We start from the raw sequence: 20,093 nt of genomic DNA, 5'->3' as shown, positions 1-20,093 counted from the left end.
GTTATGGGTAACCTAAGGGACAGGAAAGGCTTCTTGGCTTTGTGAAGGGTGCTGTAGGGTAGCCAGATTCCCTTCTGTAAAAGCACCTCAAGGGAAGAGTCAGTAAGTAACATTTCACTCTTAATTTGGCCACAGACTTCTCCCACAGTTTGAGAAATCCTTCATCCTTATATCCCTACCAAAGTACAGGGTGATTTGTAGTTATTCTATCCACAGTCAAAACCTTCATAGTTATCTTTGGAAACACAGCTCAAGGAAGAACCGACTTAGTAACCTACATGTAACACAGAAACTCCGAGGCAATTACTGAGAGTTCTTATTATTAAGACAAAAAGACGTAGTGAAGAGAACTTCACACAGCTGTTTAAACTCAGTGCCCTCATGATCTCATATTACAAGAGATCCCAAAATAAAGATTCCATCCAGGAATAAAAATATCCTGAAGGGCATTTGCTCTCTGCATTGGAAGGAGTGTTGTCCTGAATTGCGCATACAGGATACAATGGGAGCCACTTATTTCATAATGACAGCACTCAGACTAGATGAAAGTAGCCCACTGTGTGTTTCATTACAGGTCTCAGCTCCTGTTTCCACTGCACAACAGCATTCATGCTGTAACAACAGCATTGTGACAATGATCCTGTTTGACACCAGCAGCCTTCAGTCTGAGGAGCACTTTGCTCTGACACCTTTTTTAGCACCCTCAAAGGGAAAAGAAGAGGTTTCCCTTGGGATAGACCACCTTTGGCTACCATTAAAGTTCAGCTCCACGCAGCTCTGCTTTGGATACTATCAAGGGTGTCAGGTGCAACCATCACCACTCTAACACAGCAAGAGAATCAGAAGCACTGATGAGTGTTAGGGGCAAAACGAAGGACTCTTTCATGTGCTAACACACAGCCTGAATTCTAGATAAACAGCTTAATAAACAAACAAACAAACAAACAAATAAATAGAATTGCCATCCTTGCCAAAAAAGATTTGCACAATGTTTTGCCTTAAAAGAGATGATTAAAAATATGTCCTTAAAAGTTCAAACATAGGAATTAATGTACCTTTGGTAGCTGGCCTGATGGTTTTTCGGAAACAACACCCTTCCAACATCCTCTAGGGCCCTTCCACTTGCGGATGTTTGGCAGCGTCGGCTGGTTCAGCTCCATACAAAACTAGAGAGAGAGAGAGAGAGAGAGGTGGAGGGAAAAGATCATCATTGGAGGCTGGGAAAAAGCAATGCAAATGCTGCATGTAGGTACTGAAAAAATGCCTCAGTTTCTTCTTCAGGCTCCTTTTCCCCAAAGCATTGGCCTGAGCTGTGGAGCTGGGCAGGGGGCTCTGGAGGCAGGAAGCAGCAGTGCTGGCTGCCCTCCAGTGATCCAGAGGGGCCAGAGGAAGGGAGGAGGCCGGACTCGACAGCTGACAGAACCACTTTGGGGTTTACAGCTCCAGGAAGTGCCTGTGGCTTGAAAGCAGGTTCTAAAGAAACAAGTCTGGCAAGTGAAGAGTTCAGGCTAATAAACGTCAAACAAACCCATGTGCCAAGGGTGGGCTGTGGGGACTGTGAGGGCTGGGAAATCAGAGGAATAAGGTCCTCTGTGTTACAAGGTGTGTGCATTTCAATGGGCAAGTAAAAAAATGACAACCAGAAAACAGGTACCCAGAGACCAGCTGTGCTTGCGTTTACCTCCAAATACACACAACCTAAAAACAACCTTTTCCTGTCTTGGAAGACCAAGATACATTGCAGTTTTTCACTCAAAAGAGAAAATGTTTGGCACATTCTTTAAGAATCTTTTCTGGAACGCAGAGATTTGCAGAAGCTTCTGATTCATGATGCTGCACAGCGATGCTACAGCACAGCTCATCATATGGCTTCAGGCAGGGCTGGACTGATGGACTGGTGACACTGTGACAGGCACAGTAAACCACAGCAGTAACAATTATCACAGAATCATAGAATGGCCTGGGTTGAAAAGGACCACAATGATCATCCATTTCAACCCCCTGCCACATTCAGGGTCACCAACCACCAGACCAGGCTGCTCAGAGCCACATCCAGCCTGGCCTTGAATGCCTCCAGGGATGGGGACTCCACAACCTCCTTGGTCAAACAGCAGAAACGTGGAGAATGAGTTTCCCAATATTTAAATTACTTAAATCAGCACCCATACAAAAAATGTCAGTAGTTCTGCTGTAAGCTGACACGAGAGTTAACTTATCTCTGGGTTGCAGCTGCCCAGGAGCCAGCACAAAGTGTGTGGCAGGGCTGAGTAATGCTACAGAAACCATCACGTTATTAAAAAGAGCATCTGCAATCACGTAGTTTGAATATTTTGTTTCCTCCATATTGATTTTCTTTAACTTTGCTGAATCAGAAAGACGACGAATAGGACTGTATGGTTTGTTTGGACCAAGTCACCAGCCCGTTCTGGGTACAGTTTCAGCAGCTTCCCCCACAGCAGTTGACTTTAATTGATGCCCAGTTTCCAAGGCCCGCAGGCACACAGGTTCTGAAGCCCTGGCAGCGTATTTGCTTAGGTCGTGTTTTTTGCTGAACCGAGAAGCACATTTCTTAAATCACGTTGTTCTGCCTGCAAAGCCCAAACATCAAACAAGATTACACTTTCCCTTGTACAGTAACAACCTACAGACGAACTCATGGCCTATGTAAGGCACAGAAAAAACATTCATCCTCTTTCAAAGTTAGATCTGCATCAATCCCTTTGAGGAGCTGTTTCTCAAGTGGTAAAGAAAAGACTAGAATGGAAACCTCAGCCAGAGCATTCCCCTCCCCCTTCCCTCTCCCCAAATCCTCATAAGCAGAAAAGTACCAGCTTTGTTTTTTCTCACGAGCCTTTCAGCCTGCAAGTTTCCTGAAACAAAATCAGCTTTCTTTATTAAATCCTGTATAAAACCGAGCCAAAATTCAAGCACACACTATGTGCTATCAGCAGCAGAAGGGCTCCTTCACCAGGACCCCTCCAGCATCTCAGTTGCTCCTGCAGCTCAGTATTAGCTGTCCTGGTGAGTGCCTCTGGGCTGCAGGAATGAACTAAACGTGGGCTCTGGAAGCAGTTCTTGAAAGGTGCCGCCCTGTGACAGCCACCTGCTTGCTACCAGCGCTTGGAGCCAACAAGGACCACCATGCCAGCAACTGGGACAAGCCCGGTGGCCTTTGCTCCCCATCAACCCATCATTTACCCAAGCAGGGAGGACCTGAAGACGTAACTGCTCTCTGTTTACCCTGATAAGAAGCTTGTGCCTACTGCTGCCAGCCACTGCAGAAGCAGACAGGGGCAGGAATGAGGTTATGACTAACACAGGGTGGCTATAAGAAGCTGAAGACATGCATGTCTGAGTATAGTCTGAAGAGGGAAAGCAAGGTGCACAGCAAGTGTTAATTGTGCAGTACAGGTGCTAGGGAGCACACTGAACCAGGCATGCTTGCATCCCATGCCTGAAAAGAGGATGCATTAGTCCTTTGAACATTTAGGAAATCAAATGTGACCCAGGAAAATAATGCCTAAGGGCTCAATAAAGTTACATATAATTATGTATTTCTGATCAGCCGGTGACTCCTCTTTGGAGGATGTTTATTTCCACACCCGTATCAGAGCACGGGCTGCAAAGAGGGCAAGAAAATTTAATGACTACACAAGGTGCGTATGAAACTTCTATCAGTTCCTTAGCGTTTCAGATATGTTAAGGGAAGGCACATGAGTGAATATGTTAAATCATTGTGGTGAAAGAGACTTGGAGTACGAGCAACAAAGAGTGAGGGAGTTAGCAGCAGCTGAAAAGGAGACTTTCAGCATCAGAAAGGCAGATATTTCACTGTATTATCATGTCAAAATTCACCACCTTTTCCAAACTGCAGGTCCTGGAAAAATCTGGAAGTAGAAATCTGGACCTGTAATTCAAGTCATCTGATAGAGGGCCGTGCAGTTGTGCCTGGGTTCTTACATAACCAAACATACTGGCAGAGAAGGAAGTGTTATTACGGCTAAAGCCTAAAACAGACTCAACATTGGATCCTTTTCCCTATTGACAACAGTGCAGTCTCAGGCCTTGGCTGTTTGTTTGCCTTTCCCTGAAGCGTATCCGTTTCCTGTTTGCAGAAGTAGCCAAACCCTGATCACTCCTGGAAACACACGACATGGGGATGCAGGAACCCATGTGTGGGATGCACTGCAGCCTCCTTTCAGAGGAACCACACAGATAATGCAGGGGAAGGGGGTGGCCCTGTGCTATTATGAGTAATGTTTTATACACGTCCGTTCGATTACTGCCTTCCAGGAAGACCTCATGGAAGGTTTTGTAAACCTTATCGATTGTGTTCTTCAAGCACTGATAGTACAGAAAGGCAAACAGAACCTGGCAGGTGGATGGAGGCCTGACAGACAGATAATTATTGGTATTTTCAAAGGAGAACAAAACTCCACAGACAACAAAGGTCTCAGACATATCGTCATGGAAAAAGATGGCACTTTCTCCCTTCTGTGAATAACTTTAAAGACATTATTTCTTCATTGTAAAGTGTGATCTGTAGAAGCCAAGTTACAAACTTTAGAAGAAAAATTGTGTGATGAAAGTTAAGATAAGGATCAAATCTATTCAAAATGCCATAGACGCAGAGTTACTCCAGTCAGGGTTATCAGCCCATCTTGCCATGTTAGTGCGTCCTGCTCATGCCATGTCATCTGGACCCAGGGCAACATCTTCCATTCTGTACTCACTGGCTCATCCCTCCTAGAGCTAAATCAAAGCATTAAGATTGATGACTGAGTAAATCCAGCCATCCTGCATGCTCTCTGCAAACGTTATCTAATGCATCCCTCAAACAGTTCCAGAAACTCACTGTGAGCAGCAACAGGGGCAGAGCACTTGAGCACTGCCCATCCAGCTGCAGCCTTGATGTGCATCTCACTTCATGCATAAAACTGCACCTACAGGCACCATCACACCACGGACAAAGTTTGTTTGCTGTGATAACATGCATGCATTTACATACATGCATTTACATACATCTATGTAGGGAAATATGAGCTCCTTCCAGACCCAGTGTGATGCAAGCTGATAGAAGTTTTCTAATGCCCTAACTCCACCACGGGACTCCAGCTGTGCAATCAATTCCTGTTCTTTCTGTTAGGTACAATGAGCATAGCTCAATCTTGGCTGGAAAATGTGCTGCTTCTGCTTCTTACATAGCAGACCAGTGTTTCAGAGAGACATCCACAGAGGAAGGATTTCTTTGTTTTAGCTCCTCACTGACTCAAGCACCACGTTATGGTCTGGAGAGCAAGCATCTACCATGCCACAGCCTCATCATCCAAGCCACGTGGCAACCCTTGTCCTGAATTCCAAACTCTGCTGCAAAGATCATTTCTATGTTCAGTACAGAAAAAGGGAAACCTCCTGGGTTGAGCCAGGCCGTGGATTAGAACCAAACTGGAACACGAGGCTCTGTTCCGCAGCTGCTCTATTACTCACCCATTGTACTCCATGAATGCGCGGGAAATAATTATGCTGATAAATTTAACATTATCTCCGTTATCAAAAGTTTATAATGATTTGTTTCCATAACACAAACCTGTCCCAAATCAAAGCAGATTTATTTATTTATTTCTTCATTAAATGAGGCTTTGAAGGACCGGTTGGGGTGTGATAGGAACATTAGTTTGCACCCTCGAGTTATTTGTTTTCCTTTCTGAGTCCTTATTTTGGAAAAAATTAACAATGAGCTTTCTATGCCGTCCTCCCAGATGGATTACATGCAGCTCCCCACAGTCACTCGACTGCTTAATTCCTTGTAATATCTGAGAGGAAATTACATTCTTTATCCTTGACAATATGATTGAAAAAACAGATTGTAGCCCATAAAAACAGTTCTGGGCTCGTCTTTTAATCACAGTGTTCCTGGGACAACAATTCAGATCGTTTACTGGCGTGTCCTTCTACCTTCATTCAAAACACTAGTTATTATTGATATAAACAATGTCTTTTTATAGAGTTTGAAAAGGAAGACATGGAAACCTCCGGTGCAGAGCAGAGAAATAACTGAAGGAGGCAATGCAGTAACTTAATGCTGGGGCACTATTAAAGGTGGATGCACGATGCTCAACTACATGCTGTCAAAACAGGGCATGAAACACCTTTCAGTCAGGCTGTCAATTAATAGGAAGCAATCATCATGTCTGCTTGGCAGAAATGTATGCTGCCTTTTCGCTATGAAGGAGAATATCCATACTGGCCAACTTCTGCACGCGAGCAGTTTTGTGGGTTTTTAATTTCTTGTGTTTCTTCTACAAGCCAACCTCTTTCCTTGTGCTGCATGGGACAGACTTATTTTGCAGAAGACTTTTCCCGAAGACTTATTTTCTTACCCTTAAGAACATTATTTTAAACATAATACCAGAATTAAGGCTCAAGTGCTTGTCAAGGATGGGCATAAAGCCTCACAGTTCCTTCCTGAAGCTCTCTCAAGTAAGTGTTTTTGTCTGCATGAGTGCAGTATAATCATTAACAGCATAATGGCACGCTAAGGGAGCTGATACGCTATAAAAACGAACAAAGAAAAAGCCCTCATGATTACAAGGGTATCTTTTCCCATCAAGCTGCTTTTACAGGAGACGAGTGGTTGAGTTCAAGCACTTTTCCTATATTGCAATAAAGCCGTCTGCTCAACTGGTTGGCTCTGCTAAAATCATAGCTGTAACACAGATGAATTATTTCCTTATTACTGCGCTGTCTGCTGTAAATGTTCAGTTGCTTATTCATTATTCCTTCTTTCCATCTCATTATTTCCAAACAAAGAAGACAAGTTTCATTTTGCCTTCACTTCAGCCATCAGAAAAAAAAGCACAGAGCATCTCTCAGGGAACACACACATCTGCTTAGGGAAGTATTACTGAGATTATTAAGGCAATGAGGCAATAGATGATTATTTTTTTAATATTACAAGCATACTGCTACAGAGTGTGCTTGAAGCAGTAACCAGCATAGAGCTCCAAGTCCTCCACGAGGTGTGCTATTGAATGCTTAGCCAATGCACAAAAATGTACTCCACATTATACCATACCCGCGACAGGGAGGCTGGAACCTAGATGATCTTTAAGTCCCTTCCAACTCAAGCCATTCTATGATTCTACGATCATGGCTAACACTCTAAGAGCCACAGCTTGTGCAGTAATGTTTGGAGAGCTAACCTGTGCATGCATTTGAACTAGATGTGAGGCAGCAGGCAACCAGGAGTCAGTACCTTTCTGAGAACTTTCTTTTTCTTTCATTTTTAGTCCCTGGGCCAATGGTTTTCTCATGCAACTAGGAAGGTCCTGTCAATTTCCACAGCGTGGTGCAAAACCATATCACTGGGACAGTGGTACTCACCCAATACACACAATGAACTGAACATTAATTTATTAGAACTTAGCACAAATAAAAGCCTGCCTATGAAACATGAGACCCAAGAGTGATAAGAACCGGTTTCTTGTTCACCAGTTAAAACCAAACAAATGAATCCAGTGAACTTTTTGCCATGACCTGAGTCTCCTTACCTGCACACAGCCTCGAGCCAAAGGAGAAGCTGTGGGAAGACATTGTGCCGACAAAAAAAGAACAAAAGGGAATGGGGAAATCATACAGTTTTGAATGTTATTTATCAAGAAAAACTGAACAAGCACAGGAGATAATTAGGTCTCAATCCACTACAATGACAAAGTTTACTCATTTCCACAGATGCAAGATATTAGGGTCTTTTTGAAACTTCTGGGATATACAGAGAGGTAAAGATGGACTGTGCTGACATGCATCATGAAAAAGAATAAAGCAATATGTTAAGGAAACTGTTCTGACACAAAGGAGAAAGGAACATCTCTCATTATTATGTCAGTTTGATCACCTCCTCTAGAAAGACCTCCAACACAAATAATTATTTACAGGGCATTTTACTTCCATCCGTTCCTTTTCTACTGTTATATTACAGTCTTCCCTGACTAATTTACATCTCTGTTTAGAACAAACATTCTCTCCCATGATAAGAACCCAAAAACAAGGAAGAGAAGAGTAATACAATACGACTCAACCATTACCAGTCTCATTTATTCTTCCCTCAGGCATTGATTACACCACATTACAGGACACTGTGCCACCTTCTGGAAAGCTATTTGTATCTGTCTTGTATCCTATTCCATTATTTATTTCTTGGATATTAGAACATTATCTCAAATTCTTCTTTCCTTCTTTGTTTGTTTGTTTGTTTGTTTGTTTTTAATCTCATAAACTTCTTAATTCTTTTTCACACTTCTAATTCTTGATTCAAGGAGTCTGATTTGACACCGATTCCTCTCTGAAACAGCACATTCTTTATTTAAAGGTTTGTATGAGCCACTGATGGTCTTCTGTCCTCACCCTGCAGCACCCACCCCTCCCATAGAGGCCACGGGACTGTCCTGACCATGTGCTTCCTATGCTGCAGACCACATGTATGGGATAACCTGGAAGAAGACTCCCATATTGTAAGAGGTGGTGTCAACAGTTCAATAGCAGAACATCATGACTCCCCTGAACGCCATCTGATATGCCATTTCTGAGTGAGAGCAAAGTTGATGTTCACATCCGTGTGATACATCCTACCATATTTAAGTTTCACAGGGGTCAACCTCTTTCTGGAAGGGACAGTTCTGAAAACAGACAGTAAATGTGACTGTTTTCCAGTAACTAATTCATTCACCGTCAATCGCCTTATAGGTTTTAATCAGCAGTTCTAAAGAAAAGGAAGATTGCAAGAGTTTAGGACAACCCCTACCCCTCAGAGACTACTGCAACATGCTGCTCTCCAGAGGACTTAACAGCAGTGACACCACAGGATATTTTGGCTGCACGGGCAACAGCTACACTCCAAGTGGTTCAACCTGCAGAGCTCAGACAGCAGTCACATCATCTGCAGTGGGGATGCCAGCAGCCCTTCCCTGTGCTTCCCACAGGAGTCATCGATGACAGCTCCCATGTTTGAGCTGGCCTGAATGAGATGAGCATGGTTTGCTTGCAAGGGCAGCATTTAGGACATGAGCAGCCGCTGAGCATTCTTACCAAGGTGATGAGCATGACAAGTGGCCTCAGGAGACCAGTTGCTTCGTGTGAAGCCGTATTATAGTGCAGCTACAACTAGCAAGTGCACACACGCGTGTATTTATTGCCATGCAAGTGAGAAGTGATGTGCTTGTGCTTACCCATGTTACAGGAGCTCTCTTCCAAACACTGCAAAGTTCCTAGGGATAACCTTTCACAAATAAACAACCTGCCTGGCTCTGAGAGGGATTTTATAAAGGACTGAGATTACAATGGGTTTTAATCATGATTAAACACTGATCTGGCTCAATCTACTCAAAAGCAGACAAAAGATAAATAAAAAACCTCCAGCAGATTCATTTCATACTGGAAATTCTGGAACCTCGATTGACGTCAGACTTTTTATGTTCAGATAATATCTGGAGGAAACAGTACCCTGGATCAAGAAAACAAAAGCAAATTTCTAGTTAAAATTCTCTGTGCGCCGTGTAGAAAGGCAAACACTACAGCAGGGAATGCACAGGGCAGCTCAGCATTTATAAGCTCATTTTTCACAGTAGCTGAAATTTTGCTGTTAGCGTGATGCCACCAGAAAGAAAGAAGCACCCCCTCTTGTCCTGGTCTCTCAGGTTTTACCCTGTAAAAGTAGACAAAATTACTCACCCTGTTCAACACTCAGAGGCATTTCCCCTCAGACAAACCCCACTTCTGATTGCTGACATGTAGCTACCGATCAGAATACTAAATTCTCTTACTAAATCAAGCCATCTCCTCGGAGTCACTCCAGTTGTGGCTCACCGATTCCTCAGGCATGGTATGAAAATTCAACATGACAGGAAGGCACTGTGTGTAGCAGCATCACCCACATACAGGCATCTACTCTTCCCAGTGAGTGACAAAACACAGGAAATGGGCTTCCTTTCCATGGGAGACAATTCCAGCTATTGGTATTGGTAGGGAAAAAGTCAGAAGAAAAATAGCTCAGATTCTAGCATTTGCTTGCTTACATTTGCGTGCTCAGCTTTCAGTTTTATTCAATGGGATAAAGATGCTCTCTTCAAGGAAAGGAGGAACTTTTTGTACAGAGAAGAAAAAATTATCTGAAGAAGCCTGATCAGTTTACTGATTTTATCATCCCAGCTCTTTGTGTCTGCACCAGCATTAGTGCCCAGTGGATAAACATACCATGTACTAAGTCATCTAGAAGCTATACAACCATATCTGGTGCCTGACTAATGTATCCTACACTTCATAGCTACAGGACCTCAACACCAGGTAAAGGACTTTCAACCTCTTTTTATTTGTGACTTCCAAAGCTCCACCAGTGAAGGTGAAAATCCCCACACAGAGAATGTGAGCATATTGGTAATCAATTTCTCTTCTTACTTCCATTTCACTGACCTCTCGGTCCAAGCTCACAGAACAGAAATTTGCAGTCACTCACACAGACAGAACTTGACATGGAACTTGTTCTCCTGCAGCTTGATCTGTCTATCAACTTCAACACTCTTACCCCAATTCCGACCTTGCATAAGCCTACCTGGTGTATCTCCAAATCACTTCTCGCAGCAAGCAGAACAACTGTTGTTCTGTAGATGAATTCCACACTTCTAAAAACTGCTGAGCAGATAGAATTACACAACTTGTGCTTACTAGGTGGGAAAGCAGCAAAATGCTTCATCTTTGGAGTAAATTGCATGGTCCTTTCTCATCTCAAGTAACAGCAGGTGTGCTTATTTATTAATACACAATTAGGAACATAATGGCTTACCATTACTTGATCCCAAAAGAAAGCTCGCCTTATAAAATGCCATCAGTGGTTTACTAAGTAGAAAGTTGTTGTACAGAATATTCAACTTTCCACAATAACTTAACTCTCAAGGAGAGAGGAACTCAAGAAGCAGAGTTAATGCCTAGAGGAATCTTTTGACAGAATACAAGGATATTTTTAGCTTTGTATATTACCAAAATAGCAAGTTTCACAGAGATACAGCCAGACGCAAATGAACTACTTACAGGTGACTGAAACACAAAATCACAGCAAACGTCAAGGATAACACCCACACCCAAACTGAATTGCATGGAAGTACTGATCCAAGGCTGACTGCAGCTAATGGGAGCAATCCTACCCGTTTCAGTTTAGTCTCCTGCTCTACATGGGCTTAAATGTTGCTTTTACTGGAATAAATACTGCAAGGATTCAGCTTACCCCAAGTCTGCTATGCAGACCATAGGCAGTCTGCATGGGATGTCTATCCCAAACTAAAAGATGAAGGAAGTGCTTTCTGCAGCGGGCACACAAAACACGCAGAAGAATGGAGAAGTCCACCCCACTACTTCCTTTTAAACATGCAGGTTGGAGGAACAGCAAACATAAACGGAACTCTCTCTGCTGAAATTAAGCAAAGGTGAGCTAATTTACTACTTAAAAAGAATGACCCAGAGCTGTGCTCCTGGCAGAAGAAACGAAGCGCCTTGTGGGATGAGGCACACCAGCACACCTGGGTACCTAAAATACTTCTCTCTGAAGCCTGGGTGGCCTCAAACCCTTGTGGGAAGGAGACTGTCATAGAGGCAAGCTAGCACTTGGCATACTGCCACCTGTGTTCATGACTACCCTGGGCAAGAGTCAGAAGCCCTTTTGCAGCAGAGGAATGCCAATATGTCAGCAACACCATCCCGTGACAGCCAGGGTGAGCTGGGTTAGCAAGTTAACGTGCTTGCCATGCTATACAGGTACCTGCTGGGACGGCCTGAGGGTCCGTGGCCAAAACAAACACAAACAATACCATCTTCCACACAGACTTTTCTCCAAGTAGAGATGAGCCTTGTATTCTTACATGACCTGCCTGTTTCGCTGAGCTCATCAATTATTTTCCTGTTTAATTAATGGGCTGCTGGGGTACTTAAGGTGCCAGCAGCGCTCCACAGAGGCAAACACCTGACGAGCAGCACCAAGGGTAAGACAAACTGGTTAAGACCCAGCACTTATAATTGCACTCTATCAACCATTCTGCCTTCACAACTCTCAACGTAAATGCAAAAAATTATGGGAGACTTTTGGCCAAATTTCCACTAACAACCATCAGGATTTAGAAAATTCATCAAGCTGTGGTTTTGCGTAACACGAAGCTTCTCATGGTGGGATCATTTTCAGTGGCCAAGGTGGGAAAACTATGTAAGAACGATAAAATATGTAAGACTATACAATAGAAAAAAACCCAACATAGATCATTGTAGCCAAGGAAATAATGATAGACTAGAAATTGTTGTGCAATAATTTTAGGTTATCATGTCCACAGCTAACGTACAGAAATCTTCCCATGAAAAAAGGAACCAACTGAAAAACAATCTTGTAATGAATATTAAAATATTATTTAATAATATTCTGCATTCCTGCAATATCATGCGGATAAATGATTCGCAAATACAAAACTCAGCATGCTTTCTCACGCCTGAACCTGCAAGTAGGGAGAGCAAGGAATCTTGTTCTAGGCTACGTTTAGCCTCCTGTATTTAACAAATGAAGACAAGTACATTTCTTTAAACTTACATAATTCCATAGCGCTGTTTTCCAGAGGGCTAAACTGGCCTTTTAAATTCTTGGAACTTGGCATTGTATGAAAGCAGATATCAAATATTCAGAGCTCGATTTAGAAAAATCATTTTTCTGAAGCAGAGTTGTTCTGAAGACCTTCCTGCAAAACTTCAAACAATGGCAAAAACAGCAATTCCCACCAGGCTGAGGTCACTTTTTCTGTCTAAGCCTTGTTTTCGGAGGCCTTGGGCCAAGGGGAGGTACACGCCTGACAAAAAGGTGAGAAATTTACTGGGTGTGAAATGCCAGAGAAGCTGACTACTGCAAACAACTACAGGTTGGTAATATTAACCTGTTTGGCAAAAGGAGTGGCTGTGAACCTTCCAAGATTATGTAAAAAACACCAGAAACAGACAACTTAGACAAAATGTTGCCCCCTCAACTACATGTGCCACGTAGGTAGAAAGTGGTCCTGTTTTATGCCACAGAGTTAAGAAATCCAACTAACATAGAGCGCTTTAAGAGCTTCAACATATTACCACTGCTATTCTGGACGCATTTTAAATACCTTTTCCAGTGCTTCTCTATCGAGCAGCTCCTGCACAGCCAAAAGCTTGATACTGTAAGAAAAAACACAACAGAAAAGAAAGAGTGAATCACTCCATTGCAAGCATTACAGAAAAACAAGTAACAGCAGATCTGAACTTCTCTTTTTAGTTTCACGCTTGGAAGTTTATATTAGTACAGTTGAAAAAGCACTCAGAATATAATAACATAAAGCAACCGAGAAACAGTGTTACTTTGCTTTGATTTAGCTGTCCCAAAGAGATCTGGTTTATGCCTTCCATGCACATCTGAATCTGATTTACAGAGAAACTGCATTAATCATTACATTTTTAATACCCTAAGTTAACACTGGAGGACCTTCTGAACACAGGGAAAGAATATAAACATTTCTATCATTTTTAATCAACTCAGTTCTTCAGTATCAACAACTCTGATGAGTTTTGCAATTGCCATTCCCAGGGATTTACAGTATTACAAATGAGATACAGTAACTAAGACAACCCAGCTCAAGAAATTTGAGGGAGATAGGAGGAAAACATGCATAACTGAAAGTAGGGGCCATAGAGACTGATCAGCAACTATTCCAATAAGGCCACTTGCTAAGCAAAACCAAACTTCCTCACCTACTGAAATTTTCCTGTTTACCTCCAGAGGCTAAAACCTGCTTACCCAACTACTTTTAACAAGTTATCCCATCAGGGTTTTGCCCTGTAAGCCCAGTTACTCCGATAAAATCACTGCTAAACTAAGGTACGTCGAAGAATCTTGTACCACATCTACATTTTCATCATCATTTTAATGAGTAATTGTAAATTACCTATTCTTCTTAGAGATCAGCTACTTGTACATGCCCCCATTTACTACAAAAGCACAATCTTGCCCAGACAAAGGAATTTCAGGAAGAGACCTTATTGCATCCCCACCAAACTGAAGGGCCTCTAGGGTGGAAAGGAACCTGAAAGCAGATGAAACTCTACAGTTGTTCAAACCATTCACATCTCACTAGTGTCAATTCCCCATTCTTTTCAAGTCACTGCATTCTACACTGAACTCATCCTTCAGTCTTTTCCAGTACAAAACAACAGTGATTTTTCCATGCACGATGTCCAACAGATGCACAATTTAGGTAACAGATTCCCTTAATGACCTTACCCTATCTCAAAAACACTTGCTCAGTATATTACCCTTGTAAAACCAAGGAAAACTTCCTTTACTCAGGGTGACACAAACCTTCGTGTTGCAGTGGAAGAGTCAAATGATGCATATAAACATTGTTTAAATGACTCTCATGACTCTAGGCAGTCACAGCAAAGAGCCACTACATTAAGAAGTTCATCTTCAATACAGGGTGCAGAGCTGTTGTAGCAGTCTACCGGAGGATATAATCTGCCATGCACTACTACAAGAAGTTTTATCAGGCTCTCTGAACCTTAGAGCAATATTGCATAATTCTGGAAAATCCACCAATGTCCTATACATTAATCATGTATGTCCCTCCTTCTATTGTACTACAGTGCTTTCCATTACAAGTATTCGCAGCCTAAACCCCTCAGTGCAAATGTCTTTACACTTTAATGTATTTCCACATTTCAGACATCTTCAAAAGCATCACAAAAAGCCAACATCCAGAGAATTATAATATATCCCCAGACCATCAATTCCCAACCTCTAAAACCTAAGACAGAGAGGACGGGAGGTGGTTCAGAAATGGTTGTGGATGCTCCATCCTTGGAGGTGTTCAAGGCCAGGTTGGATGGGGCTTTGGGCAGCCTGGTCTAGTATTAAACATGAAGGTTGGTGGCCCTGCCTGAGGCAGGAGGGTTGGAGCTTGGTGATCCTTGAGGTCCCTTCCAACCCAAGCCATTTTATGATCCAATGAACAGGGAGATGATCAGGAACAAAAGGTAATCCACTGAAGTACAGAAGCAATGAGAGACCTCCATTTAAAAATACTGCAAGAATGTGCGCTGCCCTGAACTTCGGAAGGAACTTTGGCTTATATATCATGGATATCACTATTCTCCAAATAATGTAGGTAGTGTTGATGCAGCCACAATCAAGGCCCGCCTCTGAATTCATGGCTCACCTCTTAGTGTTGGGTGCCCAGCCTCTGGCGCAGTACATTCTGGAGAAGCACAGGAAAGGCAAGAGGGAAGAAGTCTAGCACGCATGTATGGAGAAATTCAGAGTGCTGACAGCCAGTGGGAGTTCTACAAAGACTGCTTCAAGTCCGTGTGCACGCAGTGAAAGCTTGCAATTTGCCACCCCCTTTCAAAAGCTGTACAGCAGCTTTGTAATTACACAAATTACTTTTTTATTTTCCTTTTGAAGGCTGCCGTTGCCTGAAACTCTGAATGCTTGATCATTAAAGGCAAAATTCATCACCTGATGTTGCTGATGCTTCTAACAATTTACTGATCTATTTCACAAACATTAATTGTGGACTACCCGACACTCAACAGCTGCAGATGAAAGACGAAATAGACAGCCAAAATACAAGTACTGTTTTCAGTAGAGATAAACATCTTATTGCACAGACCTACCCTCCCATTTACAGTCAAAAAACCCCGCAAAAATTCCTCAAGCCGGTGTGTTTGTATTTAAAACAATTTACACCGAGTTAGAGAAAAACAAGTAATAAAATAAGAAGGATGAATCCTTTTCACTTTATCTCATCGTATTTACAAGGGTGCTGTACTTTCGCTTGGAGGTGAAGAGCCCCCCCTCTAAACATTCATGTCCTGTAGGGATACAGCAAAAGTGAATTCTAAGCTGTTCCAAGACTTGCAACAACAGTTTTGGTGGCTTGTGTTTGACTCTCACTAAGAAAGGGCTTTCCACTACTGTTCTAAACTTACAGAGATCGGTGTTTTCTGAGTTATCTTATGAAATCTCCTCATTGTTTTCCACTCAGGTGACATACACCCTCCATATATCACACAAGAAGCTTCTTCCCTTGAAGCACTGTCACTGAACCACAGCCTGGAAAATTATGCTTCACGGCCAGTTATTTACTACTATCTCTTACAGCAGCTCCGACTAATGTTTCTATGTGCTGCTTTCTGCAAGGTCAGCTTAGACATGCAGCTTCTTTCAGAGGTGCTGCATTGGAGGTTTCACGCTTTGAGAAAAAGCAGTCCATCAGCAATCCCACAAACACTGGAAGCAGCACATACCCACATGTGGTGTTTGTAGCTTATATGTCTGCAGAGGATTTCAATGCAGAAGGGAACATTGCTGCTTGGCAACTGGGAGACAGTTCTGATGAAGCAGAAAAGCAAAGTCAGTTACTAAAAGATTACGCTGATCCCAGGCTCTTGCTGTCTGTTCCAAATTGCCTTTATGTGCACTGTTTAAATACCCTACGGTCTTTGATTTCATCCTCAGCTGCAGCATCCTCAGCTCAAGAAAAAAGCTGGAGAAAAACGAGCTCTCTAAAACCTTTTGGTTACCAGAGCGCCTGCTCTAATCCACCAGCTTTCAAGTACACTAGTAATAGATCTACACTTCAAGTAACTGCACTGACATGACGAAAGCGGCCCTGGCTGTATCCGAAACTATTCTGAAAGTACTTACTGACTCAATTACTCTCTGTCATCCCTTCAAACAAAACTACTGACATTTAATATCCTTGCACCTTGACCATACTCGAAATACTTGATACATCCTTGGAGTAATCAGAACGAAGAACTCTCCTACAGCAGTAAAAATACATAAACATGATGTGCTGTCAAGGAAACACATGACGACTTCTTTTTTTTGGCTGAGGGTGATGCATGGCATTCCTTCTCTAAGGGAATTCCTTAGCGTTTCCAGAAGATTAGTCATGGTGCTGAGTGAATGCCTATAGCTACACAATATTTCTGCACAGAGGGGTAGTGTTGCAATCCTTTCCTGAAAATATTCTACTTATTGAGAAGTGGGACTGGGCTCCTCTCTTGAATCCCATCTACCCCCTGCAGGAATAAAGCTGTTCCCACTACCACAGACTTGCTGATACATTCCTTGCTGGATGGGGCATTCCTTGTCACCACAACCCATCACCACATATTTGCACTGCACTTCACTTCCCTGCTTGAGTTGCCACCGCGTACAAGCCGCCTTTGCTCTTGCAATCACAGAACCACAGAATCGTAGGGGTTGGAAGGGACCTCCAGAGATCATCAAATCCAACTCCCCTGCCAAAGCAGGTTCCTTACACCAGGTAATGCCAAGGCCTTCCTAAGAACCACCCTCTGGCTCTGCTGGCTGCCTCCTGCTTGTGGGTCCCTTAGAGTACATAGTACTGTAAGTAATGATCTTCTGTGGGCCTTTCTACTTTCAACAGCAGCCTGCACACCGAGCTGGGTTTCTCATCTGTCAGCAGCACGAACTGAGAACCAATCTCAGTTCATTTTGCAAGGTTATAAATCTTTGCTCAGGGCTTGAGGCTTTCCCAAAACTCCACGGTATTAGCCCATACGCCTGACTTAAGTTAACAACAAAAAAGGCTATTTCACTTCTCTTTGTTTCCTAGACCCTACCTCTGAGGATGGCAGTATCAAATCAAATCTCACTTCATCTAGAATCATAGAATGACCTAGGTTGAAAAGCACCATCAAGATCATCTAGTCTCAACCCTCGCAGACATTATTATAAATAGCTTATGCAAAAACCACTCATTTAAGTATTATTAAACCATTCCCTACTTCCTCCCTTCCACTCCACAAACTTCTTCCACTTATTCTTAAGATCCCCTAACCATTTCTTGGCCCACGATGAAGTTTTACGGTAGGTTTACACATCCCTGAACTGATCTTTTAAACATCCAGAAGAGCTGCTTACAACTGAAGTCCTTGATGATGATCATGGTGATGGGTTATGGAAGTGGCTCTTGCAACTGTGTGCTTACTGTGGTGGTTGGGAGATGGAGGCACAACCCACGGCAGCCAGGGCAACGTGAAGGACTGTGATTAACTGCTTTTTTAATTGTTTTAAGTATGGCCAGAAGCTGAAGAACCGAGCAGGTGCTTCTTTGGCTCCTTTCATGCAGAGTGGAGAAAGAGAGCAGACAAAAAGTGACACAGAGGAAAACCAAGACTGTGCTTCTCAGGCCAGGGCTTTGGGCAGCTGCAGACCCCCAGCAGCAGAACAACCGACATCCAGCTCCATGAGATGCCTCGGGGCACACATCTGAGCACCAGCTCCAGCTCTGACCCTGAGCAGCAAGCTGTGCTGCTGCCTGGCACTGACCACAGACAGTGAGCTCAGCATTGTGCCTCCAGCTGTGGTGACAAGGCGGACACGTTAACGCACACATCGTGAAGAACTCTCTCGCATTTTTGCTAGTGCGTTCAATTCTCAAACTTCTCTTTTCTCTCACACGTTCTAACAACAAAAGCAGACAAAGCAACAAAATCAGCAGTATGAAAATAAGCAGACTTAATGACTTTCATCCTCGTGAACTTCCTCCATCTACACGCATGAAGTCTGACAGGGAAATACACACACACATACATATCTATTTAGGGGAGCTCTCCTGCAGTTTCCTGTCTTGGATGAAAGCAGTTGTTCCTTGATGTCTAGTCACCACTGATTTGCCTGCCCACAGGTTTAAAACCAAAAAGCACATCAAGGCTCTGCAGCTGGGAATGGAACTAGGAGTAAATGGAAGGAACAGAGAAGTTGAAATCCATCGGGCAAAGCCGCAGCATAATGCCAGGCAGACAAAAGCTGCTCCCTCGATGTTTGCATTCATGGATCCTATTACATTATGTGAGTGGCTGGAGTATTTGTTATGGAGAGAAAGGAAGCTGTAATGGAACTAAAAGGGGGAAAGCATGAATTATGGATGCTCAGTACTGAGCATCAGAGGGCGAAATGGCAGCATTATCCAAGCTAACAGACTGTACGCAACTGAAGTAGTTTACTACCTTTTTTCCCCCCATTTCAGTAATTCTCTCTGCATTTTCTCTTGCATGCAGCTCTTCCCTTCCCATACTCCTTCTGACACCTGCAGAGGTGGGGCCATCATTTTGCAGGACCAATGTTTTTTATACCAAAGGTCTGATTTATGCTTAACCGATGCTCTGGCCTCAGCACTGCTACGCTGTTGCAATAGCGGAATGATGATTCATAAACCCCAGACTGCAGATATTCTCAAAGCACGAGTGCACAACAGAAAGTAAAGTTGCAAGAACACCAAGCTTCTCCCTAGCACCCTGGACGGTACTAAGGCATGCTCATGAAATAACCCAAACCACAACCAACAGCAGCTGAGGTTGGTAGGGACCTCCAGGGTCACCTGCTCCAATCCCTGCCCAAGAAGGGAGACCCACAGCAGGGTGCTCAGGCCCACATCCACGTGGCTTTTGGAGATCTCCAAGGAGGAGACCTCACAGTCTCTGGGCAGCCTGTGCTAGCGCTCTGGCATTTGTACAGCAACGTAGTGCTTCCTTATGCTTAGATGGAAGCTTCCTGGTGTTTAGATGGAAAATGAGACCCGCACATCTTCTTTTCTTCCTCTCAGGATCACCCAGTCCAAGCTTTCTCCAAAGGGACAAAATCCGTGCTGCTACAGACATTTCTTATGTCAGTAGGGGGAGTAGAGCCGGAACCATTAACACTGCAGCAGAATGGCTGGTACATGATCCAAACCACTGCAGAAGAGCTTGTGCTCTATTTTATAGAATTGCTGTTCCTGGCGATGACAAATCGAGCAGAAAACACATTACTACTCTCTGCAATGTGCTGCTATAACAAAGATGATATTTACAGCAAAATTAAGAAGGGAGCTGCTCAGAACCCCCAGCTTCTCTGTGACTCTAAAGATACTAATTTCCATTAGAACACAATTCCTTTTCTAATCCAGAAAATATACCTGCAGGGTAGTGAGACGCTGACATTCAGCACCACCCTTCTGTAAATTCTGGAGGTTTCTATTGTA

General features: G+C 43.2%; 1 protein-coding gene across 1 annotated transcript in view; it reads right to left on the bottom strand.

Moving 5' to 3' along the window:
* The window catches only part of EEPD1 (endonuclease/exonuclease/phosphatase family domain containing 1), a 52,069-nt gene that overhangs the window by 7,034 nt on the left and 24,942 nt on the right, over positions 1 to 20,093 (bottom strand). Inside the window, exons 2-3 of the mRNA XM_085537686.1 lie at positions 13,170 to 13,221; positions 1,056 to 1,166 (exon numbers count right to left, since the gene is read on the bottom strand). Coding sequence (XP_085393812.1) covers positions 1,056 to 1,166; positions 13,170 to 13,221 — 163 coding nt within the window. The remainder of the gene's footprint in view (positions 1 to 1,055; positions 1,167 to 13,169; positions 13,222 to 20,093) is intronic.

This window comes from Coturnix japonica, chromosome 2, assembly GCF_054131305.1.
Source record: "Coturnix japonica strain WE chromosome 2, WE-NBRP24, whole genome shotgun sequence".
NCBI lineage: Eukaryota > Metazoa > Chordata > Aves > Galliformes > Phasianidae > Coturnix > Coturnix japonica.
Note: the sequence above shows the minus strand (reverse complement) of the source record. Positions and strands in the feature narration are given on the sequence as shown.